This window comes from Ochotona princeps, chromosome 23 (genome assembly GCF_030435755.1).
Source record: "Ochotona princeps isolate mOchPri1 chromosome 23, mOchPri1.hap1, whole genome shotgun sequence".
Classification (NCBI taxonomy): domain Eukaryota; kingdom Metazoa; phylum Chordata; class Mammalia; order Lagomorpha; family Ochotonidae; genus Ochotona; species Ochotona princeps.
Genome location: NC_080854.1, coordinates 34399022 through 34418668, shown reverse-complemented (window position 1 = coordinate 34418668; position 19647 = coordinate 34399022). Strand labels below are relative to the sequence as shown.

Below are 19647 nucleotides of genomic sequence, written 5' to 3'. Positions count from 1 at the left end.
AAGAGACGGTAAGATCTCTTACCTGGAAGGTGAGTTCATCCTCTCCTGTTCTTGATGTCTTCACGGGAACAATGAAAGGTGAGTTCTTTTTAGAGTGAGGAAGAGTTGGACTTTGTGGAGGATAGATGGAGAAGGAGGAAGAAGTATGGAAGGGTTCTTAAGGCAAGTGGCGGGGGTGTGCAGCGGACTGTGGCCAGAGGGTGGAGTGGCCAGAGTTGGGGGCTGCACAGACAAGGTGATGGGATGCCACTTGGGGGGTGGTGGTAGTGTGTGTGTGTGTGTGTGTGTGTGTGTAACTAAGATGGCCCATCAATACGGCTGCTTGCTTTGGAGAAGGTAGCTGTGGACTGGGTGAAACTGGATGGAGGTGATCAGGCAAGTACCTTGGAGGCAGACAGGGACAAGAGAATGCAGTGAAACCTCAGGGACTCTGAGCTTGATAGAGAGGAAGACGAAAAGTGGAAATGAGGCAGTGCACTGGGTACCAGAGAGTCACAGACCCGTACATGGGGATCTCACAGAAGCCAGCAGTGGGACTGACAAAAGCAAAAGAACCTTCTCGCAACAGCAGGAAGCCCTGTCCCACCATGAGAGCCCATGAATGCAATTTCTAAGTGCAGAATACAAAGCCATCACACTCACTGGGGACACAGTGGGAATGTCCTCATCTAAGCTGTCACTAGGGTCATGGGTATTCACTGCCATGTCACCCTCCACCCCCGGGGTTCTGCTTTGTAAGGTGTGTCCTCTTCCAGACACAGTGACGGATGGAAGTGCCCTGGAGTGCCCTGAAGCTCCACAGCCCCTTAAATCTTACCTCCTGAATCACATTATGAGCATTTGGTCTTAAACCTCTGTCATAAAGATATACTGCAAAAGCCCTTCTTAAGAGCCTTCATAAGATTCAGTCCCCAGAACACCAGTGCATGAAAGGTGATTCTGCAGCGGCCCTCTGCTCAGGACTGGCAGCTACCAGAGGACCGCGAGAGGAGTGATGGGAAGAGGCACTAAAGGTGCTACTCACTGTGAGATGTGACTGTGCAGGGGCCCAGAAACCCCCTTCTGGAGGTGGGGCTGAAGGACTGGGGACACTCACTCGGACCTTGCTGAAGGCAGGGTCAGCCACAGCTGGGGAGGCCCCTAAAGAACATGACGGACTGTTCCTCTGTCCACTGATGCAGACTGACCACTGCCCTGGGCCAATCATCAGCGCCTGGAAAGGCATTTCAGTTCTGACGTTCTATGCATGCACATGTCTCACACCACCGAATGCCAGAAACTTGGGGACAGCTAGTCCAAGTCACACATATCTACCCACATAGTTAGGCCAAATTGTTAGTTACCTGGGGGACAAATTTCATGGCTCTGCACATCTATCACTGTATGAAATATTTGGTCATTCAATTGGAGAAAATGTTTTGTTTTCTACATAAGAAGGGAAATGAAGATAAATTCTCTCTGGGAAAGTAATTGCTAAGCTAACATTCCTTCTACCCTGCTAGCCATGTATATATTTGTTGTCTATCCAGCTAGCAATCAATCTATTATTCATTTACTTCCCACTGTCACTGAGAAAGGCTTCAGAATGCTTTGCATAAATACATTCAACTCAGGCACATGCTTTTTCAGTCATTGCATCCTTGATCATTATTTCTTTACTTCTTAAAGTTTTAACTCACTATAGGCCAGAGGCTCTGTGTGTGTGTGTGTGTGTATGTATACTTGTGAATTGCATTAATAATCAGAAAAGCTTGTGCAAAATGGAATGAAAAGATTATTTTGGTGCAAACAGTTTTTGAAATCCATGCACACAGGAGATCTTCAAAAAAAGTCACAGAAAATGTGTATTATAGAAAGCCTATGGATTTCAAAATAGTTGCATTAAAATACATTTTTAATTCCATTTGGCATGAAGTTTTTTTGGGTAGTCTGCTTAACCACAGATCTCCTTGGCACCATCCCGCTGGCTTGTAGGGGTTAGATAAGAAAACTCAGGGAGGAAAAGTGGAGAATGAGGAATGGCCACTGTAGAGAGAGGAGGGTGGTTAATCCTTAATACCTGTGATAAGGACTCTTCCTGTCCATGGCTTACCTCCAGGACAATGACCCCCAAATTGTGCCCTTCAGCTCAAGACCCAGCTAAGCTGTCAAAAATGTGATATGATATCTGTGCCTCAAATTGCTTTTTATTTTTAACACATTAAACTTAAAACTAGAGGTTGTTAAATTGTTCCAAGTATATAGAGATAGAAATCCAAAGGAGAAGGAGTTCAAAGTCATTGAACTTTATATTGCCACCAGGAATAACCTGATTTGCTTTATCTCCCCCTTTTACTGTCCTTCTACCTCTGTCAGCGTCTGTATTCAAGTTCCCAGCTTTTTCTTTATGAAGTTATTACTCCCTCAAGCTACGCCCCTGTGCACTGGCATTTCCAGTGGTCCCAAATGCTGAAGGATCAAGAGAGCCTTCTACTAGCATCACAACTCTGTGGTTTTCATGGTCTGTCCAGGACGTTATCACTCTGGGTAGCTCCTAGAGAACACAACTATCTTGAGGTCTTTGCATTTTAACAGTTTGCATATTGTGTTTTCGAACATTTAGGAAACATCTCCATTATGAACATATTGCTGGGGGAATTTCCACTAACAGAATGCTGACAAAGGCTCTGGGTGGCTTTCAAGCTGTTCTGCAAGTGGTTAGGGTCAGACACGCTCACCCTAAAGCTTTTGCTTTTGAAAACTGTGAACCTCACCCAACACTTATCAGTACAGGGACTTGCCAACTTTGTGTACAACAGATGAGCAATGCCCTGAACTGCTTGCGGGGTAACCTCTGGCACCTGACTTGCAGGTGGAGAGGTGGAATCCCTGGGTTCCCAGGAGTCAGTTCCTCCCCTCAGCATGTGACATCCTTTATTGTTAGAATTACTGGCAAGATGTGTCTCAAATTCTTTTCTGTGATTCAAGGATCTCCTCTGATTTGCAGGAGTTTCCAAAATGCCAATGTCGGGGATCTACCCGAGTTTCTATTTAAACAGTTTGGGTGGGGCCTGGGCCTGATCATGAGAGCACTCTGACAAGTTCATGGAAGAGGCAGGCGTTTGGCCCAGGCTTTGAGCCAGCGGCCTCCCGCGTGGGAGTGGCTGGGGTCACAGCCACCTCCAGCTCCTGACTCCACTCATGCGGGACACCTGGACTCTGTCCAGCTCCAAGCTTCAGTTGGGCTCAAAGGCCGTGGTAGGCAACGGGTATCTGGGGGAGTGAGTAGTGAATGACAGCATGCTCACTCTCTTCTTAAAAAAACAAAACAAGCTCATGGGAAAGGAAATTAAATGATATGTTTATTTTGGCCTGAAAAATATTTAGAAGTCCATGCATGAGATTTTCAAAAAGTTATGGAAAAATACGCTATGAAAAAAAAAAACTGTTCATGGATTTCAAAAGTTTTGGCACCAGAAAAAACACCCTTTAATTTCCTTTCCGCAGAGTTCCCAAGGTGCCCTGCACATCCAAAAGCTCCTTATCCTCCTGCTGGCTGATGCTGATGATCAGCTACACTGCACCCCATTCACCTGGAGTGCCTCTGCAGATGCTGTGGCTGCCAGCTCGAGTACACAAACATATAGATTTCTTTAGGGGGTAAATACTCGGAGGCCCTCAGTTACCCGTTCTACTTAGGAACATCAGGTAAGGCATTCTAAAGGCTGATTTCTGCAAGAACATATCTATTCACAACTTCTAGCACACAGAGATGCTAAATATGAAGTTCTAGCCACAGCTGAATACCCAGCACTCACTGAGTATCTGACTCAATTTCACATGCCCACACCTGGCAGTGGGTAGCCTGGAGACCTGGCATAGCACCTTCCCTTGTTTCACGTGTCAAATCTTATCTATCTTGCTTGGCTTTGCACCACCTACGCAGGAAGCAAGAAGTGCATGTTTATCAAATCATTATTGCTAAATCAATTATGCCCCTTACACTCTACATTCCCTAACAAATTAAGACAATTAGAACTGTAGGATTTCTTTTGAATGAGAACCACCTCATCAGAAGTACCTTCTGTTGTCGGCAACTCTGCCAGACACACATGCACCTGGGCTGATGTAGTGCTGGTTTGGTAAAACAGTATCGAGACTAGATCCAGAAATGGCCTCCAGTTTGCTCCATCATAGATGGTCATTTCTTTCACTGCCCCTGTTTCAAGGCGAGGTAAGACCAACTTGTTTTCGCTTTATCCAGTCTTGAGAGTCATTTCGTAACATGACTGTATTTGCCACATGTGGCCCCACGTTGCTGCAGATTCTATCCACATCTCAGGGAATGTGGCTTTGCTGCCTGTGCCACAGAGCTCAGAAAACATGAATGCCTGTCCACAACACCAAGGCTTAGGAGAACCAGGACACAGGGCTGAGAAGGGTCAGGGCATCACATTTCTCAGTAGAGAAGCTCTGATCATCTTGAGGACTGGTGCGTCCACCCACTCACTGGCTGACTGAGGACTGGTGTGTCCACCCACTGTGTGACAGAGGACTGGTGTGTCCACCCACTGTGTGACAGAGGACTGGTGCATCCACTCACTCGCTGTGTAACTGCACAGGTTACTCCCAAACAGAACTTCTATAAGCACAGAAGCTACAGGGCACAGCAGGTGTTTGTGCAATGGGGGAGCAGATGCTGGAGGCACAAGGAATGTTCTAAACAGCTGGCATGGGAAGTTAGGTGCAGACCTGGCAGGCACAGTTGGAAGGGTCTCATCTGGGGAGTGATGGCTCCGAGAAAAGCAGGCTACTGCCCTTCAGATAGAAGTTACCAGGTGGACAGGTGCTGTTCAGGTTACTTTCTTTTCTCAGCTCAACCTGCCTGGCAATCATGAGTATGAGATAATGCCTAGCTCACTAGAGGGTGATGGAGCTGGGAAGAGAAAAGAAATTGACCAGAATTGTTCTCCAGCAAATAAGGTTCTTAAAGCTGTAACATTACCAGCTGTACTATGTTCCACCAGAAAAGACACAGGTGGGTTTGAGTGCCCAAGGTGAGCGACAAGAATGGTTGCAGTCTTGCATTCAGGTTGCTGAGTTGTCATCCAGTTCCTCTCCTCTCCCCCGCTCTGCCTTCTTCCTCTGGGGAATTCCGGTAGGTTTTGCTTTGAAGTGTTATTTGGGGAAGCCTTGTGACAGCAGAATTACAGAGGAAATGTTTGGTCTGGGCTCCTCTAGGCAGCACTCCCCTGCTGTGAGGTATCCCCCCCCAAGCCATGGCTATAACTTAGTCACTTCTTGTTTAGCAACTGCCACGAGCATTGATTTCCACTTTGGCACAATTGATTTTTGCTTCTGCTCCCATTTGTGCCTCTGTTTTTTGGACAGCCATCATATGATGAGTGTCGGAGAATTGTCTCCCAGAGGCCAGGGGGCCTCATGAGCAAAGACCTTCTTTGTCGATACAAATACCAGCAAGGAAATGCCTAGATTGATGGTAGAGGCAGAATCATAGCTAAGGTTAACCTCAGCCTTTCCATCCTAGCTTGACAGGAAATGCAGAAAAGAATGAACTTGAGGAGCTATCATGGTGAACACTGATCCCAGGGTATTTTTAAAATTTGTCACCAAAACCTATGTACTTCATCATTTCCTGGCGAAGAAATTTCTAACACATCACTATCTGAGACACCCAGAAATTCAAATCTACCCATTATCAAATTGGCAACATATTCAAGTAAGTTTTAAACATTTCGTACCTTCTTAGAGCAAAGCTTCATGATCAAACGCTTTTAAATTTGTTGTAATGTGCTGTCTTCCCTAGATAGTATTTCAAAAATGGTTTTCTCTTTCTCATTGGACTCCAGTATTGGTTTTCCAATGGCCAGCAGATTACAGTGAGGAAAAAGTGGCAAACCTGAGTCCATGGCTTTAGTTTGGGGACCAAGGTGACCTGCTCAGGTATCTGTACAGCTCAGGTTCTTACAGGCAGGACCGTGCTCCCTCCCCTGTGCCTTATGGTTTGGAAGCTTGAGGAAACCCACAGGCATTTCCTTCCCTATCCATAATTACTTATTGATTGCTTGTTGTGTCAGTGCAATGGTGGCAAGAGCCAATGGAATGAATACAACTGCAGCAAGAAAAGAGAGCCCAGAGCAACACAGGCCCTTAAAGGACACAACTCCACTCCTTTCAAAGTTCATTATTCACTTGCTGAATGGTACAAGTGACCCGAAAGTTGATCTCCCCTGACAGCAAAAGGAAGGAGACGGAGATTGGTTTTACATTTTGTTTCCATCATTAAAATGGAAATCACAAACACAGTATCTCTTCTGACAAACGTGACCTTTCTTAGGTTCAGCCACCAGCTCTTGGGGACATCAGTGACTCCTTCAGGACGCCTGGGTGTCTCAGCGGAGTGGGTGCAGAACCAGTGGAGACACCAGGTCACGAGCACTTGCGGAGAAGTACTTTTAGTCAGAATTAGTCTGACAACAAGGGTTTGATTCATGGTATTTGAGCTATGTTTGATTTGCTCCCTGAATTTATGTGCCAAGAGTTTTAATTTATCACAGAGAGATTAAGCAGATGCTATTTTCTCTGAAGCACATTGAGTTTCTTAGAGCACAGCAAAGAATCTCAGTAACATAAACTAAACACCAGGAAAATCGTCTACCACTTGACACCAGCAGCTGCGCTTTGGTTCCTGTCCTGCAGCGCCTTCTCAGGAGGTGTTTCAAGGGCTGAGTGTACAGAGGTGGCATTCCCTCTAAGGCTCCTTCCTTGCCTGCTTCCCCAAAACTAAATGCATTTCAGCCTGGTTCGTGCATTGTTCAGGACCAGCTTCTGTCTCAGAAGACAGAGCAGGGGACTTCCCTGAGAAAGGACCCCAGGATACCAATGATGGCCTGCCACGACTACAGGCAGGTGGCGCAACTTTATTCCTGCAACCTTCCAGAAAAGTCTGGCATTTCCAAGAGGCATTGGTGAGATGGAACTTTAAGTCCGATTGAGACCCCAAACCTGGCATATAGATCTGATGGTGTGAATGGATGTTGGAGTATAAAAAATAGCTGTTGTGTGGAGCTGGTGTTCACTGCAAGACTTGAGTGAGTCATACCCAGACAGATGTCAAGGAAGTCATGGGGGACTCTTGACTGGCAACCAGATCTAGAGGCTGACCCCTCCTAGGCAAGAATGATTCAAGAGCTACACAAATATCCCAGTACATTGGTTGTAAAGCTCTCAAAATAGGTTATTTTCTCCCAAGGCAAGAGTAAATATAATCTTGTTTTCATCTTACAATGATATGAAAAATCCACATAATACTATTTTAGTATCTTCAGGAGGGAGATTTTGATCTGAAGCCTTACAGCTGTACACTAAATTTTGTCCAAATCTAAGTCCAGATTAACAGGAGGTGGGCAGGAGAATTGTTAGGATGCTGGGAATATTCTATGTGAGGCTACAATGGTGCACACGGGCCATTATGCATTGTACAAACCCAAACTGCACAACACAGGGGGGAACCTGTGGGTGTCGAGGATGTGTTTGTGCGGCTTCACTGACTCTGGAGTGGGAAGGATGGTAATGCCCGGGATACCAGGCATTTTGGGTGATAGAAGGTACACGGGAAAGCTCTGATCCTTTGCTTAACTTGGCTATGAACCTAAAACTGTTCTCATGAAATAAAAACTGAAAACTAAAATGAACCCATAAACTTTCTAAAAGACCAAAGCAAAACCATGCAAGCTGAAGTGACAAGCTTCCATCTTAAATGACTGCTGTGTAGATAACAACTTTGAAAGCTAAATGAGCCATGTGAAATTTAAAAGCAAAGTCTATTATTGCATTTGTGTTCATGGAGCATCGCTAAATTGGCCATGGACCCAATGCCTCACGAAGACCCACAAAACAGTGATCCATCCTGGTGGTGAAGAGACTGACTTCAATTTTCCCTGTCATTAGGCTGAGGGCTGCACCTAAAGTCTTTGCCGTTACTGGTATCTAAGATTGGGAAGCACAGTAATCGAAGCAGTTCAAGTAAACTGAGAGCTGCAATTTCTGGCTAGAAGCAAGAGAGTAGAAAAGTTTAGGGCTTACTGTGGACCAAATGCAGCTCTGGGAAGGACACGTCCAGGCCAGGAGTGACTGCTGGGATTCTACTTGGGTAATGGGTAGAAAGCCATGCTGCCCATGGCCTGGGTTGTGGGTTGTGGCTTGTGGGATGCTGGAAGAGGAGGCAAGGCCAAGGGCAGGCTAAGAATGCCTGGCTGTGTTCTGATTTCACTGAGGTGCTGTGGATGTGAGCAGGTGATCTGACACATGACCAGACATGTGAAGAGAGAGAAATACTCAATAGACAGTCACATGAGGTTGGAAGCTGAGTCTAAGAGAAAGAGGTAGTATATAGATAACAAAGATCTAAATGCAGGGCCTTGGGAACCATCAACAACTGAAGGCATGAACAGGAGACCAGCCTAAGAGGAGACAGCCTGAGGCGGCAGGGGAGTGTGTGTGTTGGGGGGGAGGGTCTCAAAAAAGTTACAAGATGATATTTTGTGAGTGATGTGGCAGGGATGCTCACGGTCAGACGCACCTTGCTGGATAATCCTATGCTTGCCCAACACCAGTCTCGACCATGCTTGATCACCACAGCATACATTCAGCACAAACATTGAAGCTACTTCTAAAACCGACGGCATCTTTCATTGTCATGCACCCTAGGAAATCCTATGTTTGTAATTTTACTTGCCTAAACTCTACCCTGTATGATTCTTCCTGTTGGGACTCATGTATATTGCATATATGGTTGGCAGCAGACTGCTTGGGGGGAAAACTGGGAGGGGCACTGGGCAGGCACCTAAGAACCCGAATGAAACCAAACATCAAAAGGAAAGGCGTTGCAGCAACGTAGGAGGAAGTGAACAGTGATGATGAAGGAAGTCCTGAATCCAAACACCCTCCCTATGGCCAGGGTGGTAGGGGCCGCACTTGTCCAACCGCCTGGGAACTGTTCTACAACCATGAGCAGTGGCTCCCACTGCTATATTTCCTTCCAGGTTAGAAGGTGGTGCTGTTCCAGGTGAGGTGATCAGCAGGCCAGGGAGGCAGGTGTTATTTCTTTCACCTTACGCATGAACAAATCCAGTGTCAGGGAGGGAGACAGACAGGGTGAGGGTGACACAGAGTCCTGTTGCCTCCATGAGAGGCTATGAAAGAGCAAGCACAGTGCCAGCCTCACAGACACAAAGAAGGAAGACAGGCATCCACAGGCCAAGCCCCCAAACCTGCGGGACCCCAAGGGCATGGCCTAGAGAGAATATTCCTCCAGGTACTGGAACTGTCATAGACCATTTTAGAGGACACTGACATTTCTGGAAACTGCATCAGGAATGGCTGCTTTACCATCAGCAAGAGTCGGAACTAGGGGCAGGCCAAGCCAGGCCAGGCTACCTCATTCAATGGCACAGGCCAAGATGGGGGATGGGTTATGCCGGGTTGGGCTGGAGCAATAGCCTACACACATAAGATCTGAGGCTGGGAGCAGGCCTGGGCTGTGGAACTTTCTTTGGAACTTTTTCTTCACTGGGCCTATGAAAGGCATTTAATAAATGTATTTGAACCCTGAGTAATTAAAAGATGTAGACCAGATTTTGGGGGGTTGATAAATACATTTAGCAATGAACGTCAGAAAAGAAACCTATTTTCCCACTGATTAAAACTAACTCATAAAAAATGAATGAATTTGGTGTTTGCACAAAAGGACTTTCCAAATGGGAACTTTCTTTGGGCTCTGAGCTTTGTTCTTAAGGCAAAGGTCTTCATTTCACTTCACAACTGCAGAATTTGGAGATCATTAGGCATAACTCCTCCACAATGCTTCTAAATCATGGACTGACTAAAAATGCTACCATTGATTTTTTTCCAGCTCATTCTTCTTGAGTCACCTCACATGAAATACATTTGAAACTGTCTTTTGCTCATGCATTTCAATACCATTAAATTCCCAGCAACAGATTCTGGTTTTCATAGAAATAAAAAGATAAACATACTTTCTGAACTTTATGCCAATGTCTAAAGTAAAACAAGGATGAGAACTCACACCAGTTTTCAGCACACAGCATGTATAGTCTCCAAAAGCAGTTTCCTTTCAGTGCACGTGTGTGTGAGCAGGTGTATTCAGCAAAGAGGAAACCACAGTGCCAAGCGGAACTGGAGTTTACCTGAGGTAATAATATTCCCTCAAGCGTCCGCAGCCATTGACTCAGAGCGATGGGCTCGTTTCTAACTTACAGCCTGTTTTCCATGTTTGGCTACCTGGGTAGCCCAACGACCTGTTCCTAGAGGCAGTTTCATTTGGCTCCTGCAGGAATCGGAGAAAGAACAGAGCAGGGAGCCGTCCAAGCAAAGCAGAGTGGAGCTCAACCCATTTCAGATGAAGGGCTTACCCTCACGTGCAAAATCCTTAGGAAATCATAACAGTATAACCTAGAACAGCCCTCCAAAACTTTCTTTTTGCAATCTCCTTTTTCCACTTAAATATATGCCCTCTTAGGGAAGAGGAAAACTTTCAGAAGCACTACATAAAACCTAACTTTATAAACTTAAAGTGCAAAGTAATGAATCCTTAAGGGAAGTAGAAAGGCCTTGGGGAAATCTAGAAATAGATGATAACTTAGCAGAGATAGCTATTAAATATTTACTTTTTCCTATCTGCCTAGAAAAAGACTAAACTTCCCTCTGGCAAGGTGGTTTCCCCTGCCTCTTGCTGTAGCCCCACGTCTCTGCCCAATAAACTGTCACATGCCAAGGTTGGCAGACTGGAGGCAGACCTGGCAATGACACTGGCCCTCCCCCTCCCTACAGGCAGCCAGGGGGCTGCGAGGGGGTGCTCTGGGAAGGTGTTAATGGAACCATGCAGCCTTCCCCAGCCCTGTTTGCTTCTAATCTGTCACAAGATCATTGTCTATGCTACACACCCTTCAAATCAACAACATGCTCCACCTTGGCTTGGTAAGCTACTCACGCTTGCTGGCCTGGTACTAGCAGAGCAATAACCTCTGGGAGATGCTATTAAAAACTAAGGCCACACCCCCTTGTCCCTCATCCAAAACAGAGAAGTCAGGTGTCCTCCATGGAGCATCATTCAGAAATTAGGTTAGAATCAGACTTTCCAGATGTGGTCTTTGTCTCTTTAGGTTTGATTTTGGAGCCACTTTGAACACAAATATTCCTGTACCCGCATGACCTGCGTCCCAGCCTGCACTGGGAAGATGCCCAGGGCCCCGGGCACTTCCTGATTCACAGCAGCTGTGTGCTGGCATGCCACGGCTTAGGAATAGGGGACAGGCCAGAGAGTTGCCAGTGTTCCCAGGCTGGCAGGAGTCTCAATATCTGGTGTTCTGTAGTTTTAAAAAATTCTCTAGTGTCACTTGTTGAAAGTTGTTGTTGTTTTTTAACTCCCTCAGCTCGAACTTTTTAACCTGTTGGGAAAACAGATTTTCTTCTTTTTCATACCATAACTTACAGGTAGCAATATTGGATATTTCAAAGGAGCTAGAGGACAGGTCTCTTGAAGGCTCTTATCACAAAGAAAGAATGTTTGGCATCACAGGTTAGCTAAATATTCTGGGTTGATCACCCAAAGATCTATACGTACATCAAAGCATCACACTGCACCCCAAACACACGCACAATTATTACATTTTTTTGAAAAAAAAAATCACACAAAGAAAAGATGATTCAGGGCAAGATGGTCTGAGTGTGGGTCTGTCTGGTCCAGGGGGTCCCCAGATCTTGGTATACATGCATGATGAGGCTCTTGTTGTAACTACTAAGGCTCCCAGACAAGGGCCTCTGTACACGTAGGGCCACATACTGCATTTTCGGGCCCATAGTCTGTGCAGAGTTCAGGTCCCAAGAGCTAAATCAAAGCTTACCTTCTTGTACAGACTTCTCAGGTCCCGATACTGCCACATGCTGTTGAGGACCTGAGACGCAGCCTTGACCACCTTCGGAGAGTGTCTGACAAAGAGAAGACGGGGAATACAAGATGGTGAGTGGAGCAGCTGAGCTGCAAGGGAAGACCGACAACTTGGCAAGGACGGTCAAAACATTCCCTTGGTATTTTCAGCTCCCTGCTGCTTCTCAGCCTGGAGATGCTTCTACCATCCCCAGACCCATCCTCATCAATGGCCTCCAGAAGTGGGATGCAGAGTTAGGATCTGACTGTAAGAAGAGCAGTAGAAAAACAGTGATGAGGGAGGGACAGATTCAGGGTCTTAATGAGGCTGGGCATTACCTGTGGGGTAAGAGACCCCCACACTGTGTGTGCCGGAGCACAAGCACACACATCAGGCTGGCTCTGCATGCCTGCAGGAGTCCAGCAGGAGGCGCTCCCAACTGCTGCCGGCATCAGGCTTGAGCCTGGCAGCAAATCTGAATTTGTGCCATGTTCTTATATTAGGCCAAGGAGTGCATGCGGCTAAGCATCCACAAATAAAGCCCTTCCTGCACTTCAAATTCTTTCCTCTGGACCACAGTGAGAAAGATGCCAAGGTCACATATATCTTGGGACTACAGCCTCCTTTTTTTCTTTTTTCTTTGAGTCATGTCTTTGAAATCCCTATGAAAATATTTTGCCTTTGATCTGTTGCCATTCTGTACCTGAAAACAGAGACCAAGTGAATAAACCTGTTGATTGAATTTGATCAAACTCTTGGGAGCCCCTTTGGTGATGATGGAAGCTGTTATTTACACGTAGATCCTTTATTCTAACCTGTTTGTTTCATATGCAACTGCGCAATTCTGGTGAATGCCTGTGACCCCGTGGTCTATTCTGGGAGCTACCCCATGTCTTTCATGAAGAGTCAGATAGTCAGCACCCTTAGCTTCAGGGATCATTTGGACCCACATGCAGAAAATGCTGCCACCACAGCTTGGAATCACCAATCTAACACATAAATTGGATGGACATGGAGGTATTTCAGTGAAATGTCACTCAGAAAAAAAGTGGGTGAGATTTGGCTCGTGGGCTGTGGTTTGTGGGCCTCCAGTGCCTGTGAATGGAGACGCCTCCAACCATTCATGAAGACTCATCCCTGCGACTGACTGGGGTGTCATGGCTCATGGATCAACTGAAGTAGAGCATCCGAACTGAGACCAAAGATGCCGTTACATAAAATGGCCTTTGGAATCCGGAGTGCGCGGACAGAGTGGGTCACGTTGGGCTGGATTTGAGAGCCAAAGTGAATTAGATCCATCGGGTTTGCTGTTTCTGCGTCCATTTATTTAAGAGCAACAGTGCAGTTGCTGTTACGGCCCTTATTTCAGAGATGGACAGTATTTCTTATGCCAATTATTTTCCAAAGAAAAATAAAGGATTTTTGTGCATATTAATTTTCTCTAGGAATGATTAGCTATATTTAATTTGCATTTTTTGGTTAACAAAATGAAATGTTCGACGATTTCAATATTATAACAGTATCATGCTTTAAAGTCCTTTCATTTAAAGATTTTAGGGCTGGCATCATGGTACAGCCGGTCAGGTTGCTGCCTGCAACACTGGCATCCCATTGTGGCCACTGGTTTGGGTCTCAGATGCTCCACTTCTGATCCAACCCCCTACTCACACTCCTGGGAGGGCAACAGCAGACAGCTCAAGTCCTTGGAGCCCTGCACTCACATGGGAGATCTGCACGAAGCTCTCGTCTTCTGGTTCCGACCCAGCCCAGCCCTGGCCATTGTGACCACGTGGGAGTGAATCAGCCAGGCACTATTTCTTTTCTTTTCTTTTCTCTTTTCTTCTTTTTGTTCCTTTCCTTTCCTTCCTTCTCTTTCTTTCTCTCTTTCCCTTTCTCTCTTTCTCTGAATGTGTGTCTCCCTGTCTCTGTGACTCTGTTTCTGAAATAAACATATCGTTCAATAAGAGATTTTAAAATATTTTCATGGCTATAGTTAAGGTGAATCTATTCTTATATATTCAATGCTGAGCAAAGATGGAATGCTGCTTGGCTCTGTTTTTATTACTGCTAGCTATTTGTCTATGACAATAGTCAGGAAATGCCAGAGGAACAAGCATTAATATTCAGGTGGTGACAGTAAAGTAGAAACATTTAGTATGAAAAATCCCTCTTATACTGTAATTTTTTTACACTGTAATTTTTTTTTTGTTTGCGCTTCTTGCTTAGTAACAGAATAGAGACTGTGAATGTGTAATGAATAGCAGGTTTTAACTGCTCAATTAGAATGTCAGGGCATCACAGTGAATAACACGTGAAGGTCAAAGAAACATTGTTTTATTTCTAGACTTTAATTTTGATCCATTCACTAACTACACTGGTACTACAGGAACTTCTACCTGAAAAACTGTAATATTGATTGAAGCAAACAACTGAGTGTTTCTAAATGTGACAAGTGATTATAACCTAAGCCACAATGCAGACGTTTAGTGACAAGTAACAGTTGAGGCTGTTAATAGCTTTTCTGTCTTATGACAAAATACAGTGACACATTCAACACTATTTCCTGTGTAACTGTTGAAATTGAAAGAAAAAACAAATGTATGTGAACCAGATGGGCATGATAGGTTGTCCATAAAGGATGCTTAAATTGATGTGAGAAGAATAAGTTACCAAGACTTCCAAATGGTGAATGGGAGACTCTAAGAAGACACAGAATGTCTGATTTTCCTGAGCTGTCAAAGTCAGGGGCAGCTGACCAGCTCAGCTGGCATCTCCCTCTTTGCTGTCCAACACAAGCAGAGGAAACAGCAGGTTCCAAGAGCGCCAGTGCTACTGGTAAAGTTTGTAAGACACAGCGAGCTGTGTGGTTTCAGCACACCACGGGCATTGTCCCAGAGGCTGGCCCATTAACAGTGTGGATCTAAGCTTGTATGTATTTTTCTAAAGATTTGAGTTTTATTGGACAATCAGATTGACAGAGAGGAGGAGAGACAGAGAGCTGCTGCTTCACTCCCCAGGTGGCCACAGTGGCTGGAGCTGAGCCTATCTGAAGCCAGGAGCTCTTCCGGGTCTCCCATGCGGGTGCAGGGTCCCAAGGCTTTGGGCCATCCTTGACTGCTTTCCCAGGCCACAAGCAGGGAGCTGGATGGGAAGCGGGACCATGGGGATTAGAACCAGCATCCATATGGGATCCCGGCACAAGCAAGGTGAGGACATTAGCTGCTAGGCTACCACGCTAGGCTCAGCTTGTATCTATTTTGGAAGCAGATATCTGAATCTTTAAAATGGGAATCATGCTAAGCACATTGCTCTCACCTGTTCTGCTATCTTAACTACAAGCCAGGTTTGAGTTGAACTTAAGTTTGAGAAATAAGCACTGAAGAACAGTTTAGGCTGGACACATCTGCAAGAATTTTATAAATGAACGCAGGTGAATTCATAGTTCCACACTGCCAGTTATTAAATCACCTCCAATTCCAAAAACCCGTTTCCAATAAAGATTATCCACTGAATTAAAACACATTACGAGGCCATGGGACTCTCGATGCTGACTGTCCTGATAGGAGTGAGTGATAAACGATGATTTCTGTGCTACGATTCGGAGCAACGCTCTTGGCTTTCTTGGTTTACGAGCACCGAAAAGCAACAATGAAACGGAAGTGCTGGTAGGAGATGAGGCTATATGAAATGATAACCCTGTTCAGATCCCACCAGCTGGGTCGTACACACTAAAGCAGATACACCGCATCGGAAATGGATGGAACTGACCAAGCAGAACTACAGCCAGGAGGATGCCTGATTCTGCCCAATTCAACACTTCTTATTAAACTCATACATCCAGGCTGTTGGTAATGGGGAAAAAATAAACTATGAGGTGAGAAAATTGACTATTCCACAAAGAAATTTTGAGTTGAAGGAAGGGACAAGTAGGAGATCATTTTTAGTAAAATCAAAATCCCCCCATTATCAATCATCAAGATGGGATCACATTGAACAGTGTCACCTGGCTTGGCAATGAGGACAGATGATATTTCATCAATTATTTATTCAAATGATCTTTTCAGTGGTTTCATCCAATACTTCCCTTTGACCCTAGGACTGATGGAAGCCTGTTTCCCTTTCAGGCCTCTTTTGTGGAGTGCACGAACACTCTGAGGGACCAGCAGATGTCAAGCTGTTCCCCAAAGCTGTCCAGACCTGTGATTCTGAGCAAATACTTAAATCTTTGAAGAGCTCACTAATACACAGAAAGGTTTCAGAGTGTTTCTGTGGGCTGTGGTTTTATTGTGTGGCTATGTGCATGTTCCAAAAAACATTAACACGTTAAGGCACTTCAGTTAGAAATTCCGAACACCTAGTGAGGTTACGCAGAGAAGAAATCGTGCAGCTTTCTGTCGAGGTGGTGCAGTGTTTGCTGTTAAGCACAGCACCATGCAGCATAATCCCAGCCAATGAACCCACACTTGCTGCAGTTGCTATCAGACACCAGTCAAGTCCTGATGCTGCAAGTGTTGGTGTGAAACCCTGAAACTTACATAATACATCAGTAATAACCAGAATTAAGTGAAATAATTAGAGAATCACCACTCAGTCCCAAAGTGCAGCTCTCACAATCTTTGATAGTGACTATTTTGCATTTAGATATAAAGGACCAAAGGGGGAGGACTTGAAAAACCATGAAGTAGATAGATCTCTGATAACAAAAGGTTTAGCCTTGTAATATATTTGATTACATCGGGGGACTTCCAGGTGGTGAAAGTTAATTAAGGCCAGTGAAGCTTTCTGACAAATTGCCAGGTTGCTATACACTCACAGCCTGGCTTCTGAAGATAGCCTCCGGTAGTTTAGAGAAGAGTCCATTGGTTCTTAAATCAAACTGGAAGACATTCCCATCTGTGCTGGTCCGGTTGCTTTGACACCAAGCCTTATCTCTTTTTATTCTATTTGCCTGAAATCCCTCCCTGCTCCCCACTCTCCCTCCTGCCTGGAAATGACCATTCATTTCAGAAAGCGGATTACTGCTCCCTCCAGGGAGCTTACTCACGCTCCTCTCAGTTCTGGATTGGAAAGCAGAGGCACAGTGCCTTGGAAGATTAAATAGCTTGCCTCAAATCCTGCAGGTAGTAAGGGAGGCTACAGGGTTAGAACCGAGCTCTCTCTGCTTCACACTCCCCCCTCTGCCCAGCGGGCTGTCTTCCTTCTGCACACTGACTTGCTACCCAGAGCTGTGAGGGTGTAGAGCAAAAGGACATTGTGACTTCATCACGGCCTGGGTCCTGCGGCCACGGAGGAATGGTAACGTGACATATCCTAACTGCTCAGGTACCTTTAGGTAGCTGTGTTTCTACCCATGCTGTAAAAACACAGGCTGCTCTGTCCAGTCAGCCTTACCATTATCCCAGCAGTCACCATGTCAGAGCAAATTACCAGCAGACCAACAGTCACCATGGGCTGGGAAGGGGACAGATCATATGCCGCTTTCCTTAACAAACACGTGCCAGTGACATTCAGTAGTGTGCCCAGCACCACCCCACTCAATCCAGACACGGGATGTCACCACCAACTTACTTGTCTCCTTTACTTTTGGAGATGCCGACCAACTTCTCGATGCCGCCGGCATCCCGTAAGGCCTTGGCATTCTCCATGTTCTTGGTGATCACCTCGTGCAGAGTGCAGCAGACGGCCGTCACCGTGTCATCCGACATGGCCTTGCTCGCTGTGTTGCTGCTGTTGTTGCCTCCTGGGAGCCTGTGGACAAGGTCTCGCATGGCGTATTTGCCTTTGGGAAAGAAAATCAAGAAAAAGGTGAGAGGAGGACAACATGGATGAAGAAGATGAGTGGGAGAGACGGGTACAAGTGGCGCAGCAGTGTAAGGTTGTCTGATATTCATCACGGAACGTTCTCTCTGTAGAACCACAGACACACAGAGAACAAGGGGAAAATGGCACCTATGTTGTAGAAGGTTATTGTAAAGGTTGAGTAGTGGCACGGGAAACGGTGCATGATTCTACAAGGACATAGGACTCAACAGACAGCTACTTCTAGGCACAGACGTTCTGCTTTATATACACCGATGTTAAGACAATGCAAGGCAGTTCTAACTTCACCATCAAAACTACCTCGATGGCTTCTACGTGGGAACCTGCGTTACCAAACAAGCAAGAGACCACAAGCATGTGGCAAGCAGAATCAAACATACGCGAGTTCTGCATTCGCACCGCTGTAAGCCACAGAAACACTGCGGGCAAAGGGGAGGAACTCAGCCGCCAACACAGAGCCAGGCGTCTTCAGCTCTCAAAACCTACTTCTCTGTCTGTCTCTGATGGAATCTCACTGTATGAATCCACAACGCAACCTTTATAAACCTGACGCGTTTGTGCTTCCTCAGTTCCCTTTCTCATTGCCAGTCTTGCTGTTTCCATGGTTGAGGCACTCGGGATGACCTGTTCCTGAGGCGCCTTCCCCTTATGAAGCTCTTACGTCACTCCCAGTAGCCCTGCAGACAACTACCTTATGCCACCTGCAGCATCCAGTTCTGGTTCTTTAATTTACTTCTAGAAGTCAGTAAATGAGTGCCTATGGCAACGCTGGCTGGTTTTAACTTTTCAGGATGGATTTGGCAGAAGTGTAAGATCAGATTTCTTCCTTTCTCCCATCCCCCAACTAGACACTTTTGGTTAACTCGCCACAGCTCTTTGAAGTACTGTGTCTCCATAAATACCTCCATTTGCTACCGTCTTTTGCTGTTTAATTCTTCAATGGATGATGCCTGGGAACAAAGGAACCCTGTGGGAACAGGCATTGATGTCTTCACTCCAGTCAGTATTAAATAAAACACAGGTCGTTGTAGTGCTGCTATCTGCTCTTGTCCTATGTATAGGTGGCTGATTTTAGCTTGGACAGAAAATGCTGATGTTTAAGTTACTGAAATAGAAAAAAAATCTTCATTCACTTCATGATAATTCAATAAGAGCCTGGCAAAAATGGTTTGCCAGCAAACACCCAAATATAGTCTTTTCACTTCCTAATAACAGCTCTTAAAATGGTTTGGTTTACAGAGATGTAGTCTGCTTACCATTAAATCAGACTCAACTTGAAGAGCTCACTTCTGTTGAGCTCAGCACATTGGGAGTTTTATCAGCTCATTAACCCCTCACAAACCATTGGAAGACAAATTTGAGTTCCACAGAAATGAGAAGATGGATGTGTCTTTTTTCTTTTCTTTACAAGCTAAGTAATGGAGGACAGGCAACATACATTAAAAATCTTCCATCACAGTACAAACGGGGACTTTCACACTCTTGTCTGTGAAGTAACTGGTCTTGTGATGTGGGAGGTTGTGAGGAGTGAGAGTAAAACTGAGAATGATTGGGCTGCAGCATTTCTTAGTTTTGGCCGTTGCTACCAATTTAAAAATGTCAGGTAAGTTTGGATGTGTGGTTTCACTACAACCCCAATCCATGAATCCTGGATGAGGGAGGGTGTTGCTGGGATGTTCCTGTGGCAGTCAGAGCCCTTCCCCCACCTCCCACCCCCTGCTGGGTGGCATCTTCTGGACCTCCAACACACAGCACAAATGGTATCCCTCGCAACCACTCACTCTACCACGTGGACGATATAAGGTCACCATGATATCTAATTTGGACTGCTGGGGAAACTTAGTATTTTACCTAATATCTTTAATACCAGTATTTTACT

At 45.5% G+C, this 19647-nt stretch overlaps 1 protein-coding gene across 3 annotated transcripts in view; it reads right to left on the bottom strand.

Moving 5' to 3' along the window:
* CTNND2 (catenin delta 2) overlaps positions 1 to 19647 on the bottom strand; it is a 702327-nt gene that overhangs the window by 14290 nt on the left and 668390 nt on the right. For all 3 annotated transcript variants that reach the window (XM_058680080.1, XM_058680081.1, XM_058680082.1), the window contains 2 exons: positions 17517 to 17727; positions 11925 to 12009 (listed from right to left, as the gene is read on the bottom strand). In XM_058680080.1, coding sequence (XP_058536063.1) covers positions 11925 to 12009; positions 17517 to 17727 — 296 coding nt within the window. The remainder of the gene's footprint in view (positions 1 to 11924; positions 12010 to 17516; positions 17728 to 19647) is intronic.